This window comes from Amblyomma mixtum, chromosome 2, assembly GCF_055824585.1.
Source record: "Amblyomma mixtum isolate Tamu chromosome 2, ASM5582458v1, whole genome shotgun sequence".
Taxonomy (NCBI): domain Eukaryota; kingdom Metazoa; phylum Arthropoda; class Arachnida; order Ixodida; family Ixodidae; genus Amblyomma; species Amblyomma mixtum.
Window position 1 is genome coordinate 237,393,220 of NC_143013.1, and position 17,883 is coordinate 237,411,102.

The window sequence follows — 17,883 nt, forward strand, 5'->3', positions numbered from 1 at the left end:
GGACATTCACATCCTCTACGATGCCAGGGTGAGCGCACAGTATGAAGTCTATTTCATTTTTAGTCTCACCATTGAGGCTCTTTCACGTCCACTTCCTGTTTGCTCGTTTCCTGAAGAAGGTATTCATGATCCGTAAATTGTTTCTATCTGCGAACTCTACTAATAACTTTCCCCTGCTATTCCTAGAACCGAAGTCATAGTTGCCTACCGCCTGGTCTCCAGCCTGCTTCTTGCCTGCCTTGGCATTGAAGTCGTCCATCAGCACAGTGTACTGTGATTTTACTTTATTCACTGCCGATTCCACATCCTCATAGAAGCTTTCAACTCTCTGGTCATCATGGCTTGATGTAGGCGCGTAGGCCTGCACCACCTTCAGCTTGTACCTCTTATTAAGCTTAATTACGATAGCTGCCACTCTCTCGTTAATACTGTAAAACTCCTCGATGTTGCCAGCTATATCCTGATTTATGAGAAATCCCACACCTAGTTCTCGCCTATCTGCTAATCCACGATAGCACAGTACGTGCCCGCCCTTTAGTACTGTATACGCCTCATCTGTCCTCCTAACCTCACTAAGCCCTATTACATCCCATTTAATACCCGCCAATTCCTCCAACAGCACTGCTAAGCTAGTCTCTCTGGATAAGGTTGTAGCGCTGAACGTTGCCAGGTTCAGTTTCCAATCGTGGCCTGTCCGGAGCCAGTGATTCTTAGCACCCTCCGTTGCGTCACAGGTCTGACCGCCGCCTTGGTCAGTTGCTCCGTAGCCGCTGGGGACTGAGGGCCGAGGATTAATTGGATTGTTCATAGAAGGCCAAGTTCTACACCAGGGTGGCCAAATCCTGTCCTGGTGAGGAAGTGCGGGTCACCCAGATCAAGCCGCACTCCAGGCCTGGTTATGTAATTCCATTGACATGCGGAGTTTTTTTTTTAACCCGGTGGAGAATTGCGTGGCACCGGGATTCGAACCCCGGTCCTCTTGCACGCGAGGCGGATGCTCTACCTCTACGCCATCGCTGCCCTTTTTTCAGATGCGACAGCGATTTTTAGCAACAGCGATATTTAAAATATCCCAACCCGGGGAAGGTATAGACATTGCACGAGGCCTAAGGGTACATTAAGCCTAACTATCAGTTCAGCAATAAAATAAACACCTAGCCAACTCGTGCAATGGCCTCACTGTAGAAGAGAGAAGAGGGAGACCAGAGGAGGCAACAAGATCATCCCGCACTACCAGAAATGCGTTGGCGGGTAACTTTAATTTACCTTCATAATTAAAACTGCGCGAACAAAACAAGGACACGAGCAAGAAACCAGACAACACACACGAGCGCAGATTTATTAACGTGGATTGTTTCGTGGTCATTAACGTGGATTGTTTCGGACAATCAGAGGAGATAAGCGCTCGTCGTTTAAACGACACGGATGGGTTTGAGGGTGTGTTGATTGTATCCACAGAGGGTATAAAAGACGACGGCAATCTTTTCGAATAAAAGTTGGAAGTCTGCGCTCGTGTGTGTTGTCTGGTTTCTTGCTCGTGTCCTTGTTTTGTTCGCGCAGTTTTAATTATGAATGATTCTTACCAACTAGCCCGCCAGAAGATTCTTTTTAATTTACCCCTCCCCCCCCCCCCCCAAACAACGTTTCTGGGGACCGACGACTTCAATCTAGGGGCGCAAAAATACGAAACAGCTTACCATTGGAAGCGAAATCTGCACACAAGAATTCTGCACTATAGAAGTTACATTTTCTGTTCCTGCTTTTTTATGTTTAAGAATTATAACATATTGGATAAGTGTTTCGAGTTATAAGGTGTATTCCCCATGTATGCACAGTGTTGTTCTTAAGTCGTATTTCCCGTGTATATATACTGCTATACTGATATTGTACTCATGTATGCAGCATTATCTGTTGTGAATACCTATATGCCACTTCCTCTAACATATTGAATATTTTTGTAACCTTAGCTATATACAATGCCTGTTTAATTACACGTTTGACTTGGACCCATTTACTAGTCGTCAGTTTTTTATCCTTTTTGTATTGTACAAGAAACCAAATAAACTTTGAATTGAATTAAATTTGAAGTAGACCGACAAGTTCCTGAAAATTTGGAGGCATATTTGGCTCAAGAAATTACGAAAGTCTGCCGTAATATCCGGACTTCAGGCGGTGGTCCCAAGTTCGAACAACGGACCAGGACGAATTTTTCTTCAGCTGCGAAGTTTCTGTGACAGCTGCACAGCTGTTTTTGCAGCCGTATGGCTGCGTTTGGAGCGAATGCTAATGCGTAATTTCTCCCTTCTTATAGTTGTAAGTAATTAATGGAATCTTCCAAGTCAAATATGTGGCACTAATATGATACTTTGCAATGCTCACCGTCCCAGAAGAGCGCCACTTTTCGGTATACTCATCACCAGCGGTGATGCTCTTCCGCCATTGTTGCGCGAGTCTCTGTCTGCAGGCCGTCGTATGAGCACGGCCTCGCTGCCTCGCCCAACGTACTGACCGAACCTGCTCATCGGCCCTCTGTGGTAGACCTGTGACATCGAAGTTCTGGGGCCGTATTATCCAAGACTTCATTTCTTTTTCATTTCATTGGGTCGCGACGTCAATCGTGACGTAAAAAATCTCATGCTAAGAAACAGATGGGTATATAACGCCAAGGATATCTCATCTCGAGGTTGCAAGAGAACGGATTTGTACATCTGCAGTTTCAATAAGCGAAAGTCAAACCAGTAATACTTAAAAAAACACTAAACCGGAAGTACTTGACAAAGCAGCGTGTTGCTTCAATGATAGCAGAGTTCAAAGGGAAAGCAAAGTGGTATCACCGAGTGCTCCTTTCTTTCATTGCTCATTCATTACTTTTCTATCGCCGTTTATTGTCTCAGCGTATACAAATGAAATGGTTCTATGAAAGAAACAAGGGAGACCGTGATATGAATAAAAATAGTTTGCATGTAGAATAAATTCTGGAAGAGACCGATCATGCAGTCCTTGTGTCCAAGCATCAAAGGATGTAGAACCGTCCGGCAAAAGATCCGCTGCAGCCAAATGCCGGATTCTTGTCGGTTTTAATATTGGGGAAATTCCACGGTAGAAAGCAAATCTCGTCGTCGACTCCTTTGTATAGGCATGTTCCAGGTCGAGAAAAAAGCCTCGGATGTCAAGCCAGTTGAAAGTGACGACCAGAGCGAGTGCCACCATGACTGGAATGTTGCTGAAGCGGCAGCCTCCTTTATTGGGTGAGACCACGGGGTGCGGGTACGCTGAGAACCAATACCGAACACAGGGAGTCTAGGAAATGTGTGCGATGCTTGAGGCGCTCATTGCTCGTCAAGAGGAAAGTGGCGTAATGCAGGCTGAGGAGCTGAGGTGGTGGCGAGAATGAGGGGACCAGGCGGATCGCTGAATGTGTGTGGTTTTGTGAACTCAAAAAGTCACGTGGAACCCACTCAACACATATTGGCTGATAGATCTGAGCTGCCAGACTATTATATCTGGCAAGTCACTGGGTTGTGGCTGACGCGTCGTAATACGCGTATTGCATGAAGTCCATCGGTGCGGATCGTAATGCGGGCCACAGGAGGCATGGTAACCAGCCAAGAAAAAGAAGTGCCTCCTGGACAGCCACCAGCTCTCCACAAAAGGAGCAAGGAGGTTGCTCGCGTCTAGACCTTGACGTCAAGTGAAGGGCAGTGAATTGCTCGCGCAAAATCGCAGTCCTTGATGCTGACATCCACACACATAATGATGGAGGCAAGAAAAGGTAGGAATTGTGCTCAAAAATGGTGACGCGAAAAGACGACGCCGCATTGTTTGATGCTAGGCTATGAATAACTATCGGTTTGTGTCGCTCACCTGTTCAAAATTACAGGGAGGAGAAGAATCCGAGGTTGTTGTGGTAGTAAGAATTACGAGGAAGCCTAGGCTATGAGTGCGCGTGCTGTGTGCGAAAGGTTGGCTTTTAGCCTACGAGGCATACGTCGCTGATCCATTCACTCGTCTGTTCAGTTGATCTGTGCATGCTCCTGTAAACCCACGATGGCGGTGATACGGGGATGACAAGTGATGGCATCCCAGCCTCTCCATTTACGGCTTCGAGACGATCCATTTCAGCTCTGGGTAAATGGTAACACAGCTTCAAAAATTCGGCGCGGGTGCACAACCTCCTTCAGAAAATGCCATGCGACACGTGAGCAGGCTCCACCAGTTCTGGGAGTAGCACTTCCGATCAGCCCGAATGTCTGAGTCACCTATTCTTTAGCCTGATCCAGCCAAGTAGTCCCCGTGCCCTACTAATGGATCGTCAAACCCAGAATTCTGATTGCCGAGCGTTTTTGAAATTGGGTCCCGCGTCGCAGCCAGCTTACGGCGGCTCCAGCGGTTGGTGAATAAGGTGTACGCAGTTTTGCGTACAGAATGCTGAAGACCGACTGATGAAGGGTAGTTGACAGTGATATCTAAGGCTTATTGCGAAGAAGCCGCTTGTGTCTGCAGGTCGCAGCGAATAAATACTCCACGCGGTGATGTGTTCAATGTACGCTAGGAACTTAACGTCAGGGACATCGCGTAAGCCCCGTGCCACGAGGATAAAAGCCGTGTTGAATAATGTTGGTAAGAATACCGATCCCTGGGGAACACTGCAAAGCGGCAACAATGATTTCATGGCGTCGCCGCTGACACGTACTGTGAATGTCCTGTCTTCAATGAGGAAATTTACACAGCTGCGGGCCTGAAACGGTAGATGCAGCATGTCAGCCGAGTCCAGGGTGGCAGCATGTCTGATGTTATACACATTTTGGACGTCCATTGCAAGAATGGAAAGTACACCGTGGCTGCGGGTTGATGACAAGACTGATGATGCGAATGCAGCCAAACCGTCCTCACAGCCCAGGGAAGAACGGAAATTTGGGTGGGGTGGCAAAAACCGTGGTGCTCAATCCAAGACAACAGCAGAGTGGCTAACATTTTGTCTGCTAGCTTGCAAAGCGTTGGCGTAAGGGATATGGGCCGGAGGTTGCCAAGGTCCGTCTGCGGCTTCCCTGCTTTCGGAAAGGTTATCACAAAAGCCTATTTCCGATGTTTAGACTCTCAAGACCAGTGTTTGCATTTAGTACTGCTTTTTTTAAAGGTTTTGTAAATATGTCTTTTTGTTTAATGATTTCTTTAAAGAAGCAGCTTTTTCGTACAGCAACTCAGCTCACTACATTTTTTTTTTATGCTGTTTGCATGACTGGCTTGCGCCCGGCGGACAGACAGTGGACGACTGCAATTCTTGGCTTTGCACGTGGACTGAATTCACAGGCCAGCATCCTTTTGTTGCTTTTCCCTCACCAACGATTTCATCATTCGCTTGTTTCGAGCAGTTTGAGATGCACCGCGTTTGCTGAGACTGCTATCGGAATGTCTCTTTCCAGCCATCAAGAACTACCTTTAGCCACGACCTATTTACTAACACAAGAGGATTCGCGAATAATTCAACAAAAGGCCCAGGATATAAATCCGGAGTCAACTTTTTTATTGTTTATTAAGGAACAGGAAAGAAAACTAGCGTGGTTCACCATCAAGGTTCAAAAAAACATGCACGCGAACGGAAATAGGGAAAAAAAGAAAATGACGTAAAAGTAAGATGAACGTGGGAAAAACCTAAAATGTATGTATAAACAATTATTAGAAAACAGAAAAAAGCGTTTCAACTAAATAATCATGAGCATGAATTGAGATCCTTCATTGCGGCTGAGCTTACTTTCAGAACTGAATGCCAATCTTTCGCAGCTGAAGGGTGTGGAAACGGTCGAGTTTTTTTTTTTCTTTTTTTTTCATTTTCTCTCTTCTACAATTTCACTAAAAAGTAAGCTTTCGCTAAAAGTGCAACTTGGTAGCGAAGAGCTGTGACGACGCACGGTATACTCCGATTGTCGGCGTGACTGAGACAGCTGGCTCAATATGTCAATGTGTCCGTGCCTGCCAATTATGCGTCAAACGAGCTTTCTTGGAGATCATTGCAGACACAACTACTGTTATCCGAATCACATTCCTGTTTAACTTGCTTTAAATTTCCGTCCGTGTACTTATTGCAGAGGAGATATCAAATGTCAAAAACGGAGTCTTCCGATAAGCATGCTTGCACATGCAGCCGGAAGCCTTGTGAACTGTTCGCCGGGCGGTTGTTGTAAGGCTTGCGCATGCGCAGTCACCTTTGTGTTTAGTTTACTTTGCACCCCTACGTACCACATCTCTTCACTAAATGTTCCCTCAGACCGTTTCCACACAGCTGCAAGCACACGAGAATTCGCACGCATCTGAGTGCGTCCACCCACCTCAGGCGAACTATCACCACAGTCTGTAAGTAGGAGTGTCTTCTATGTAGTACGTCTCAGCAAGGGATGTAAATATGTGTAGTGTGAAAAGGAGCCACAAAAGCTTTGTGTAATGCAAGACAGCGGAGATCTGTGGCTGTTCTATTTGAACTTAAGCGAATCTCTTCAGGTTAGGTGCGCGCCAAGCTTGCCGGTCGGATCATCATGCGCACGTTGGGGAAGGAGTAGTAGTGAAGCGCGTTCGTGGACCCACGCAGGCTCCACTCGATGCCGTCGGCGAAACTCTCGTGCGGGCCGTTCAGGTTGAGGCCGTTCAAGTTGGCCGAGTGGCACTGGTTGTACCACCAGGCGCCGCGGAATGTGGATGCACAGTTCTGGGGCCACATGTCGTTATCGCGGTCGTGCGTGGAGAAGTTCTGGCCGTTCGAAGTGGCCATAGAGTCCCAGCCTGGAAGAGAACGCAAGGGGAAAGGAAATAACGTCAAGGAAGCAAGGAAAAGGCAGGACACTTTCTCCAAAAAACTGTTCAGAGGTGAAGAGAGCCCGGAGTTATTTAGCACTGACAGACTCTCAAATTTAGCGTGCACACCCTGATTAATGGTGTGAGTAATGGCTACGAGTTTTAGGCACCACTTCCTCACTTACCTTCTGGCCCGAGGAACCTGCCCAGCTGTATCCTGTAGAGGTCCTTCTCCGGAGCGACCTGGATGGTCTCGTAGTCTAGCGAAGCAGCGTCATCAGTGCTGTTGCTGAGCACCACTCGCAGGGTCATTGGCTGGCCGCCAGACGTAAGCGCGTTAATGGCATCGTTGCCTGCAAAGGGGAGTGGCAAAGGTAAAAATTATCCCAGCTTTAATGACAAGCGTATCGTACTCTTGACTGGTTTATTTAGAAAAGTTTGTATTTCCGCCAGTAGAGTGTGGTTGAATCAATGGGGGTAGGGGCAGGGCGATTTCTTTTTTAGAACTAATAGCACCAGGAAGCTTTTCCAAGGTATAGAGCATTGTTCTAGTAACTTCTTGTTCATGTTGGCGCAATCCATGTTTGGTGCAGCAAAGTCGCCATTCTCAGATGGTGTAATAGTGCTTCGACTTTACAAAAAGAATTAGTAGTTCCAATATTTGCTGAGGCAGTATTTTTTAGCGATTGATTTCATTATGATTTCATTTTGCTGTGACGACAGTCGCGACTAACGCAACATAAGATGTGGAAGCACGCCCGGTCCGGTTCGAGTTAATAGAAGCGCCTTGCCACTGTGAGAAGGTTGTAAGGTGCTCGTAATCTCGCATCTATAAGAAGTAAATCGCCTGCCAGAAAGTTTTGCCCCAAAAGTGAGTTAGGGGAGCGGACCACCATGCCAGAGAGTGCTCTTCTATGTAAGTCAGCTAATCATCGAGACTGAACGTGGCAGGCTGGTCTGCTACTGCCACCTCGTTGGTGATGTGTGGGCTCAACTCACGACCTTCGGATAGGCAGGGACATAAACCCCTATAGCGCTCTTCTGTATGCTCACCCCTGCCAGAAGGCGCAGCGTTCTCGATTTCAGGTAACTCTTTCGTAACGCGCTTCAACCGAGAGCCCCATTCTCTCTATTACGCATTTTGGTTTGATGGCTTCCCTGGTTGTTCACGCCTGCGTAGAAGAAGTGCGAGTGTGGGCTTCATCCCTCACCCCTCTGGTCTCGCAGCGGTACTACTAACGGATGCACAAATGGGGCAAGCACCAGTTCTGCTTTCGCTCTGTCTTCAACCTCTTAGTCTAATGAGGCGCCCGTACGCCGCAACGTTTCCCAGGGGCGGCCCTGGCTTCCCGTAAGGGAAGTGAGGACAGACCCAAGCAGCGCTCCTGACTGATCTAGGGGTTCCGGTTACACAGGGACACCAAACTCTTGATGGCTTTAGTCAGCAGGTATTTCTCTGCAGTGTCCTGCTTGTGGTTAAGCCGAAGCGGCTCATCTCTGGACTGCAACGGCAGCCACAAGTAGCCGAACTTCACTTAGGGAGCACCAGTTCTCACCAGAGTTTGGCTCATGTTGGTCCCCATCAACCCCTTCCTAAGGAGTCACCGGCATGGCCTTTAGTTGACTGGATTATAAGAAAGCTCAACGTCGCCCAGCCTAACTCCTATACGGTCTTGATCGCCAGTGCGACACCCCGGTCAGCTGCAGAAGCACGCGACCTCTCCGAGCGTTAACCGGCCTCAAAAGGGGGCCTGAACCCTCCCAGCTCCGGGACGAGCCTTAGACCAGCCCAGTTATTCAACCTTCCGGTTAGTAGCCGATGGCTGACAAAATTCAGCCAAGCCTACCATCGGTGAGACTACCAGTGTACCACCAGGTGACGCCTCCAATGTCACTGGGGCACCCCGTAGGGTTACAGGAAGACACAACTCCTCCCTGCGACTCCCCGCAGGTCAAATGCAGTCCCACCTGCGGCAAGGGCTGAGTTACAGCACCATCATCTGAACCCTGAGCACCTTGGCTTTAGCCGAGGGCATCATGAATGAGAGCTCTCCCATGTTCTCCCGAACTCACTCCCAGCCAGTTTTCTACTTGCTTTACAGGCTCACGCCAACCACGCCTGTCTAAAGGAGTAGAGGTCACATGCAGCAAACGGAAAGGTCACACACACAATGCTCGCCCATTCTTCGCATAACTACTACCACACACTTTCTGTGACGAGACGCAAGTAGCGCCGGGAAAGCTCATCAGGTGGGTCGAAAAGTGTCCTCGCGCTATGTCATTCGTTGGAGTCAGCGCCGGTCCGTCAATGAGACATAAGCGTGGGACGCGTTTACGGAAGTAAGTGGCATCACGTTTGTGTTTGTGCCATGACAAGCGTGACGTCAATTTCCACGACCTGCGTAACCGAGAGCATCGGCCAAAGGCAAAGGACCAAACTAAAATAAAACTAAATGAATCGCTACAGAATACGGTCCCAGACAGCAAGCGACGGAGAGGAGCGAAGCTGCTAGACAATCAAATCGAGAAAAGTGGTCAAGCGAATGCGAGTCGGGAAAAAACCGGCAAATGCTAAATATTGCACCTTATCTCCTGCTTTGCTGCGTATTTAGGAGAAATTCGTTCGGGATGACATCGCTACTAAGGAGCCCTGTAGTCTCCAAAAAAGTTGGTGGGCCGCTATCTGTGCCGTTACCTCTTTCTTCGTTACCTTCCTACTGTCGCTTTGGTTGTGCCTCTGCCGACTATATGCTTATAGCCCCTCCAAAAAAGTGCACTGCCTCTCTGACGACGTAATGTCAACACCTTATAGGAACTACATCTGTACAAAAACTCGCGACGCGCTGATAACCATGACTAAGGTAGTGTGACAAAATTATTATTAAAGATTGGTCGCCGCATCAATTGTGGACTACTATCTGTTCAACTAACTTTTAATTGTGCCTTATGGCAACCAATGTACCTAAGCCTTGCTAAAGTAAATCATGCCTAATCTATATATGCTTAGCGTAACCACAGTCTTACCATGCACGTTATGCTTAGTAAGAATGTAGCGCCTGTTAGCACTCTGTTAAGTCGCTCAAGCTTTCCCTTTCGCCTGAGAAAGAAGTGTGGATGTTACAATGGCCTACACTCGAGGATTCTTATGTGCGCTCATAAGAAAGCGGCTCTTACTCTTGGCTTTAGTTTTGGCATTGAGGAAGAAATCGCGGTCTTCAACTGACACAACATCGCGTGTGAACTTAATTAGTTGTACAGGAGACAGAATAAATAAATAGCCACAATGGTAATTGAAATAACATTATATATATATATATAGTATTCAGTAGGGGTTCCAATGGCCCAGTTTACTAGTTTAGGTACAGTATTACGACGAGCGCGACTGTTCTTTTAACGTTTATTTTGCCAACAGTTTCGGGAATGGTATTCCCTTCGTCAGGGCAGGCCTGCCCTGACGAAGGGAATACCATTCCCGAAAAAAGAACAGTCGCGTTTGTCGTAATACTGTACGTATATATATATATATATATATATATATAATATAGACGTACTTGGTTGCTAGTTTAAATAAGATGCGAAATTGAGAAACGCTTGTTAAAAGAAGCGTTTCTCAATTTGGCATCATATATATGTATATATATATATATATATATATATATATATATATATATATATATACACACCAGGTTTCTCAGCTAAATGTAACCAAGATTTCAAAAAAGAGCCACATGGCCTTGTCTCCAGTATTTTTCTTTCTTCAAAGGTAATGAATTAGCACCAAGTTACCGTTTACGTTAAGTAGTTTTTTACCGGCCTTAAAACATAGCTTGCACAATAAAACAAAAGCTTTCATATGACAACGGCGCCACTTCAACGCCCCAAGATGCGTCTTAGGAACCAAAATCTGTTTTTTTTTTCTGAATTGTTCTCTCCGATGAGACTTTGCATGCACACTAGGGCAGAGATGTGAGCTATAGTAAAATACAACGTACAAAAACAGCAGTTGCTAACACTGGGCCGCGGCGTCTTGTATTACTCCGCTGGCCAATTGCAACAGTAAACGAAATCAGCGTTTTAATGTTTGACTGTATCAAACAATCCACGTATAAAAATTCTAGAACTCATAATTTTTTCTTGGGATAAGCTTCCTGTTTAGGTAACAAGAAACGCTTAGCAGCGGACTACTCTTTCGTCGTGGAGAAATTCTGTGCGCGGGCGCTGAATGTGGGTGGAGCTTCACTGCAGACTTAAGTTGTATCCGATTATAGCAGCTGGTCATGTGATAGCTTTCTTTAAAGGCCAATAAATAAATCTAAGTAAATCATACTTGAATAGAAACAGCTCTGCTAGCAGTTTCTCGAGACGATCTACAACTTATCGACTTGTACTTTGCTCCTCAAGTCAATAATTAAAACTCTTGCTAACTATGCTAAGTAATTAACTTTGAAGCACGAAAAAAACACTGCAGATTATGCCACGAGACTATGAACAACCCTCAGCTGTTTTCATTGGGCGGGGACTCATCGTCATATTTAAAAGCTTGGCTACATTTAGCTTGCACACCTGGTATATATCTATACAGAACTCTCGAATTTCAGAGCATTGAAAAGTGGTGCACACGAGTTTGAAATGTATGCACACACATACAACGCAATGATAGCGTGATGTTATAGAAATGGAGTGCCAACACACATTGCCTGCTCTTGAATTTGAAGCAGATGCACCCCGCGAATTGCATCGGCTGTGTACCTTTTGGCGTAATAGGAGTGCACACATACGTTTCTTTAATTTTATGTGCAGTTAACACAATATCTATCAACAGGCAGTCAACAGATCGGAGTAACACTTTCCAACAACTTTGCAATGTCTCTATAGTTTCGTTTCAAATTTATTGCGCGGGTTGAGGCAAGTCAACGAAAGGGCAACAAAAGATAAACATTAATTTCTGTAAGGAATATGCCGGTCCCGTTCTTCCAGTTTGCGCCAAAAGCCATGACCTTCAATTTCAATAATATTTTTTTGCAGGCCAACCCTCTTACCAATCCAGTATTCCTCAGCAGGGTCTCCGAAGCCACGGGCGTACTCGGTCCAGTTACGGTAGAAGTGGTACACTCTATTGCCGAACTGGCCTCGCCTCTGTAGGACCTGCGTTCATGAAGAAGCCATATCGGTTTGCCTGTTTGAATCACATTTCGAACGCTGAAATTGCTATCACACTACGTGATGCTATAGTTGCCAGACATACCACCTGGTCGTCCCTGCGAAGAACGCAAAATACTTGTTGCAGTTTCTGAGGTGACTTCAACCCTTCGTAACTGCCTATTACCGCGTCTCGCGCGCCAGTCGCACTCTGATGACGAACTACAAAAGACCTCAAGAAATTACTGTCTGGAAATTCGTAGTCCTCTCTGACTCTGTGCAACCTTTGTAATGCACTTTTTAGGTCACTTAGGTTACAGGATCATTTTTTGTGTAAATTTTTTCTCCCCTTCTCTGATAAATGCTATTTCAAGGTAATTGTCACTTACGTTAATGTCACTTAACGTGACCACCTATCACAGGATAGAAGCTGCGGTCATTTGCGAATGAGGACAGCAAAGAAGCAAGAGTGCCACTTGTCACAAGTGTGTATACAATAAAAACTTGTAATTGTCATTGTAAACAGTTATTATACTTCGGACCACAGTAACCATGAACATCCTTCTCTGGGGATGTAATATTTTGCGGTGTGGCGGGAATCAATATTGTTACTGGACACTGGTAAACATTAGAAATTGCATACAATTTTTCATGTGATACGAGCATAAACATTTTGTTCCGATTAGCATAAGTTGTGACAAACGCGTTTCACTGTGTGAGTGCACGGTATATAGAGACGAACCTCGTTATAACGAAGCTGTTTATAATTAAATAATGAATATAACGAAGGAATGACTATTTTCCTTGGAAGCTCGACTATAACGAAGCTACGCCTACAACGAAGCAATCGCTGGGCCCAACTTTGTTATAACGAGTTCAAGTCTAGAAGAAGCCTAACAGAAAGTAACGTGTACCGGTTAGAGAATTTCATCCCTCCTCATGCACAAAAGGAACTGATATCGACAAGAGCAAGAACTCAATAAACAATGAAATTAAATGATGAAATAAAACCACTCATCCGGGAAAATCTTGTTAATGGCGAACAGTGGACCATGAACATCTATACACTGTTAGCTTATTATTTTGTTCCTAGCACAAACACAACGCCGGAAGAACAGTTTTCGAGCAGATATGAATCTTATTCATATTCGTGGAAATTCGCAAGGTCTTCTGTGGCAGGTATGAGCGAACATGTTATTTTTACAGTCATCGTAAATCAACTCTTAAAAGCGGCTTAGCCTATAAGACTTACGTAAAGATTAGCTTTTCTGTACACTGCGACACACATCCTTACCCTTAGGTATGCTACTGTCCTAATCGATTTCATTCAGGATCGAAATAAGTGTTACTCAGGCCCTCCAAAGAAAAATAAATTGAGAAGTGAACAAATTTGTACGCACCGAAACTACTCTCGAGCTATGAGGCACGCCGTAGTGGAAGGCTACAGGTCAATTTAATTAAAAAGCGTGGGGTTCTCATACCGGCATCGAACACTCAGTACACGTGCGTTTGTGCATTTCCCCAAGAAACAAGCGACACATTCCAGGACCGGTTAACATCATTCATGTTCCTTCCTTTTTTGTTAATATTTTTTTATAAACAACCACCACCACCGCAAATCGAAATGCAGCCATCATGGGCGATGATTAAACCCGTGGTCGCAGTAGTTCCGCAGCATAACGCCACAACTGTCCTGTCACGCTTTTTTTGGCACCTGAACCATCTCAATGCATACGCAGTGCCTTCCGACCTCGAGCGTACCGGAAGTTTGGAAGAACGCTAACATAATCTTATTCCATAAGAACGGGGACGTAAAGAACTTGAAAAATAAGAGACCGATCAGCTAGCTTATTACTGCCCGTTGTGTACAAGGTATTGACTAAGGTAGTCGCTAATGGAATCAGGACCACCTCAGACATAGTGAGGCGTTGAAAGTGATAACGGAATACGTTTGCTTGGGGCAGATAGTGACCGCACATCCGAATCACAGGAGTGCAACAACTGGAAGATTAAGAATGGAATGGAGCACATATGGCAGGTTCTCTCAGATCACGAATGGCAGTTTCCCCATATTCCTCAAGAGAAAAGTATACGACAGCTTTATCTTACCGGTACTCACCTATGGGGCAGAAAACGTGGAGGCTAACAAAGAGGGTTCAGCTTAAGTTAAGGACAACGCAGCGAGCTATGGAAAGAAAAATGATAGGTGTAACGTTAAGAGATCGGAAGAGGGCGGAGTGGGTGAGGGAACAAACGCGGGTTAATGATATCCTAGTTGAAATCAAAAGAAAGAAATGGGCTTGGGCCGGGCATGTAATGAGAAGGCAACAAAACGGATTGTCGTTATGGGTAACGCACTGGAATCCAAGAGAAGGCAAGCGTAGCAGGGAGCGGCAGAAAATTAGGTGGGCAGATGAGATTAAGAATTCTGCGAGGATAGGGTTGCCGCGGATGGCGCTGGACAGGACTAATTGGAGAGATATGGGGAAGGCCTTTGCCCTGCAGTGGGCGTAGTCAGGCTGATGATGAAGCCCTCTCCATTATCTATACGGGGCGAATCTCGTGCAGGGTACTGGCCACCATGAGCTCTCTATCTGACAAACTATCCTGAAGGGATAGTTTTCCAGATACAGAACTCCAGAACACCATTTCTTCAGTAGGTCTGGAGTGCGCATTTCTCGAAAAAAAAAAATCGCAACCGCTCACAACTGGCTACGGTCGGGGTGGCCTAAACCCACAAATTGCGAAGAGGACTCAGATGGGTAAGTTGGAGTACCAAGGTACAACCGAGTTAGGTCCAGCGTAATGGTTTGCTCACCGTCCAGCCACCGCCGTCAGTGTCCATGTCGCAGTAGACGCTCTGTCCGGACGGACCAGCAGCCTTGTGGAACACGGTGTAAACTCCGCTGGCCCGCTGGCCGGCGCCAAGCAGATCAGTGCAGTGACGGGGCAGAATGGTGGCTGCGAAGCGAGTGCGGAAAAGCATTACTAGCAGTTGAGAACACTGAATTTAGCGCTGCGCGAGCGGATCGCCGGCTGTCGACCTCTAAGGAATACGAATGGCTCTCAAGTAAGCGATGATGCAATAAAAAAAAATGCGTTCACACAGCAACGCAACCTTACAGTCTTAATGCGGCAGAAATTAAGAATATATTAGGAAGAAACGACAACATACGTGTAAACGCTTCTTATTCCGATTTTCTACTTTGCCGTTTCGTTGATTTGCTGCATATGCATGAAGTTCTTCACTGCACTTGAAAACTTTATCGTGTGCTTAAGCGAATGCCTTAGAACTGTAAAAGCGCACAAGAACGCTTCGGGGAACGACTGCTTAAAAATGACATGTAATAACAAAGTTGCAACTCTCTCAGTATTTACCTTCTCGTTTTCCCCTTCGACTTGCGTCTCCAGACGAGCTCGCAACGGCGCGCCACCCAGCATTGACGACGTCACCGCATTGCGCGTTTCTTATTGCTTTCATCTGCTACGAGGCAGTAGCCGTCTCGATACCGGCCGCCCCTTTCATGGCTAATGCACAAGCGAGCTTTAGAATAAGGGGAACTCTATCTCAGGAGAATAGGGAATAGCGGGGCTGCAATGCGCATGCGCAGAACAATTGTCCAGCGCATGAGCACTGGCGCCAGGCAGTGCCCCTATGCCCTAGCCAATAGTGTCATTTTATTCTATTCACTTAGCTGCCCCAATTTTCATTCCCCGCAACATCACAAAGGCCCACAAACTAAACGCGTCAAGTCTCTCAGGTGAACAAGTTACTCAGAATCCGGCGAGCGGAAACCGCAGGTGAAGGAGAGAACGAGTCAGCGTCCCGACCCATTTATGTGCTGCAAAGACCTCTCGACATTTGGCAGAGAGGTACATCTTGCACTTGACCACATGTGTTTGACGTGACGCTTAAAAGATTCTTAAACTCTCGCTCAGGCTCTAAAACTCCCTCAGAGACGAGCAAGCTCCATACAAAGGAATATCCATACAACATAGTTTGAGTGCAGGACTGGTCATGGTTTTATTCAGGGCAAGGCCACAGTGAGAGGCAGGTTACAAGCGAGCGATTCATACTAGCGGAAGAGAAACGTTTCGGCGCCGCGATGTGCAGTTAACGCCAGCGCGTTGCGCTCAAAGTGTGCGCTCCTGGCGCGCTACTTAGCGTCATCGACGGTGAAAGGATCAATCAGGTTACTCTTGAGGTTGGCCAGTATCTCGGTCAGCTCGCGTGCCCGCTGCTCGGCCTGCTCGATGGAGGGGCGGACGTCCGTCACTGCAAGCGCGGCTGAGACTGTTGCCATGGCAATAGCGTAAAGCAGGAAGACGCCAACCAGCATGGTCAGTCTCTGGCGGAGATGCCCGGCGGCCATCTCGAAACTGTAACGAACAAAGAATCGGAACAGGCGCGAAGACTTAATTCCGTGTGCTTGATTTAAATTCAGGTTTAGTTTATTTTATGAAGGTTTACGTCCCAAAGTGACTCAGGCTATGAGGGACGTCGCAGTGAGGAGCTCCAGAAATTTAGACCACCTGGGGTTCTTTCAGGTGCACTGACGTCGCACAGTACACAGGCCTCTAGAATTTTAGCATTTCACATTAAGCTCAAGGACGTCCGAAAGTTATTCGCGAAAGCACGTCACCCTGAATAATATATAAAAAATAATGCTTTGAATAATCGGTGTATACTATTAGAAAGGGTTCCTTTCAAAGCTTTCTAATGACGCGAGTTTCCATAGAATTTTTTAGATATAATAAGAGGGAAAGCTGGCGGCGTTACACTTCATCCACCATGGAGAGGCCCAGGAATGTCGGGAAGACGAGGTTCCTTACTTGGCTTGACTACTGCTGGTCATAACACGTGAATTCAGCCGCGAAAATACGACTCTTCTCGCCGCCAGCTTGGAAAGAATGCTGTGAAAGTTTCCATACCAGCCTAACACCGAACTTTCACTTGTGTTAGGTATATTGAAGAAGGGAAAAACGCAGTAACTGGATAACTTAATCTGCGCACAGAGGAGAGCATCGCGGCGCAACTACCATTTCGAGGTAGAATACACGCTATCGGCCTAACACTATAGCCAAGCCAAGCACGAAACCTCGCCTTCCCGGCATTCCCGCGGTGGGTGAAGCGCTCCTTTAAGAAACTCGCATCGTCAGCTTTTTTTCTAGGCATTTAGAAACTGAGGTCCGCCAGCTAACTTTGGACAGTTGTGATCATCCACGTCTCTCATACGTTGTGCCGGGCGTGTGGTGCCATCTTTGGTCTGAGCTCTATACTACATCAACAAAGGGTGTACGTTCCCAAGGGCGCGGCAGATACCACCTTCATGATTTCGTACGATGGCTGAAGAAAGTGCCACCGGTAGACTCCGTGTGGCTGGAGCTAAGGCGGAATGGAGACCACACCCCGAGCAGAGCTGGCGGTCACTGCCGCGTCAACCATCAACCGTTAAGCGCACGTCCGCAATGTCCTTGATTACCGACAGACCTCACGGCAGTAGATTTGAACTCCTGCCACACTGTGGTAAAGGGAATACGCGCATAGTGTCTCAAATATACACAGCACACGGGCGAAATCAAACTGTCGAGCCTGGCACAATAATTAGCTCAATTACTGGAATAGCTACAAAAACACATAAGATTACATGTGAAGTAGAAGTCATAACCGTGATCCGACATGCCTCCAATGCACACATCGTCTCACAGAGATTGTCGCGCACGCTCATGCTGTGAATTGTGAATTCAGGGCAGTCTTCCGCCATATTGTTTCAAACCTACACGGGTTTATTTAGTGACTCAGAAGAACCACTGATTTTGAAGTAAGCTTGTCGCCTCTCTGGCCCGTTGACTAAATTTATCAGGTTGTCGCCCACGTGAGAAGTTCGTCGAAGCAGCCACCTTTCCCAACACATTTCCATGAATAAAAAGTCCTTTTTGCTCGGGTACCGACAAGCA

At 46.5% G+C, this 17,883-nt stretch overlaps 1 protein-coding gene across 1 annotated transcript; it reads right to left on the reverse strand.

Moving 5' to 3' along the window:
- Positions 1–6,398: 6,398 nt before the first annotated feature.
- On the reverse strand, positions 6,399–16,298 carry LOC149363048 (techylectin-5A-like). The gene is made up of 5 exons (XM_089569872.1): positions 16,124–16,298; positions 14,744–14,886; positions 11,826–11,931; positions 6,972–7,139; positions 6,399–6,774 (listed from the first exon to the last, which is right to left on the reverse strand). The coding sequence occupies exons 1-5, from the start codon at positions 16,296–16,298 to the stop codon at positions 6,497–6,499; spliced, it is 870 nt and encodes a 289-aa protein (XP_089425998.1). The 3' UTR covers positions 6,399–6,496.
- Between the last annotated feature and the right edge of the window lie 1,585 nt (positions 16,299–17,883).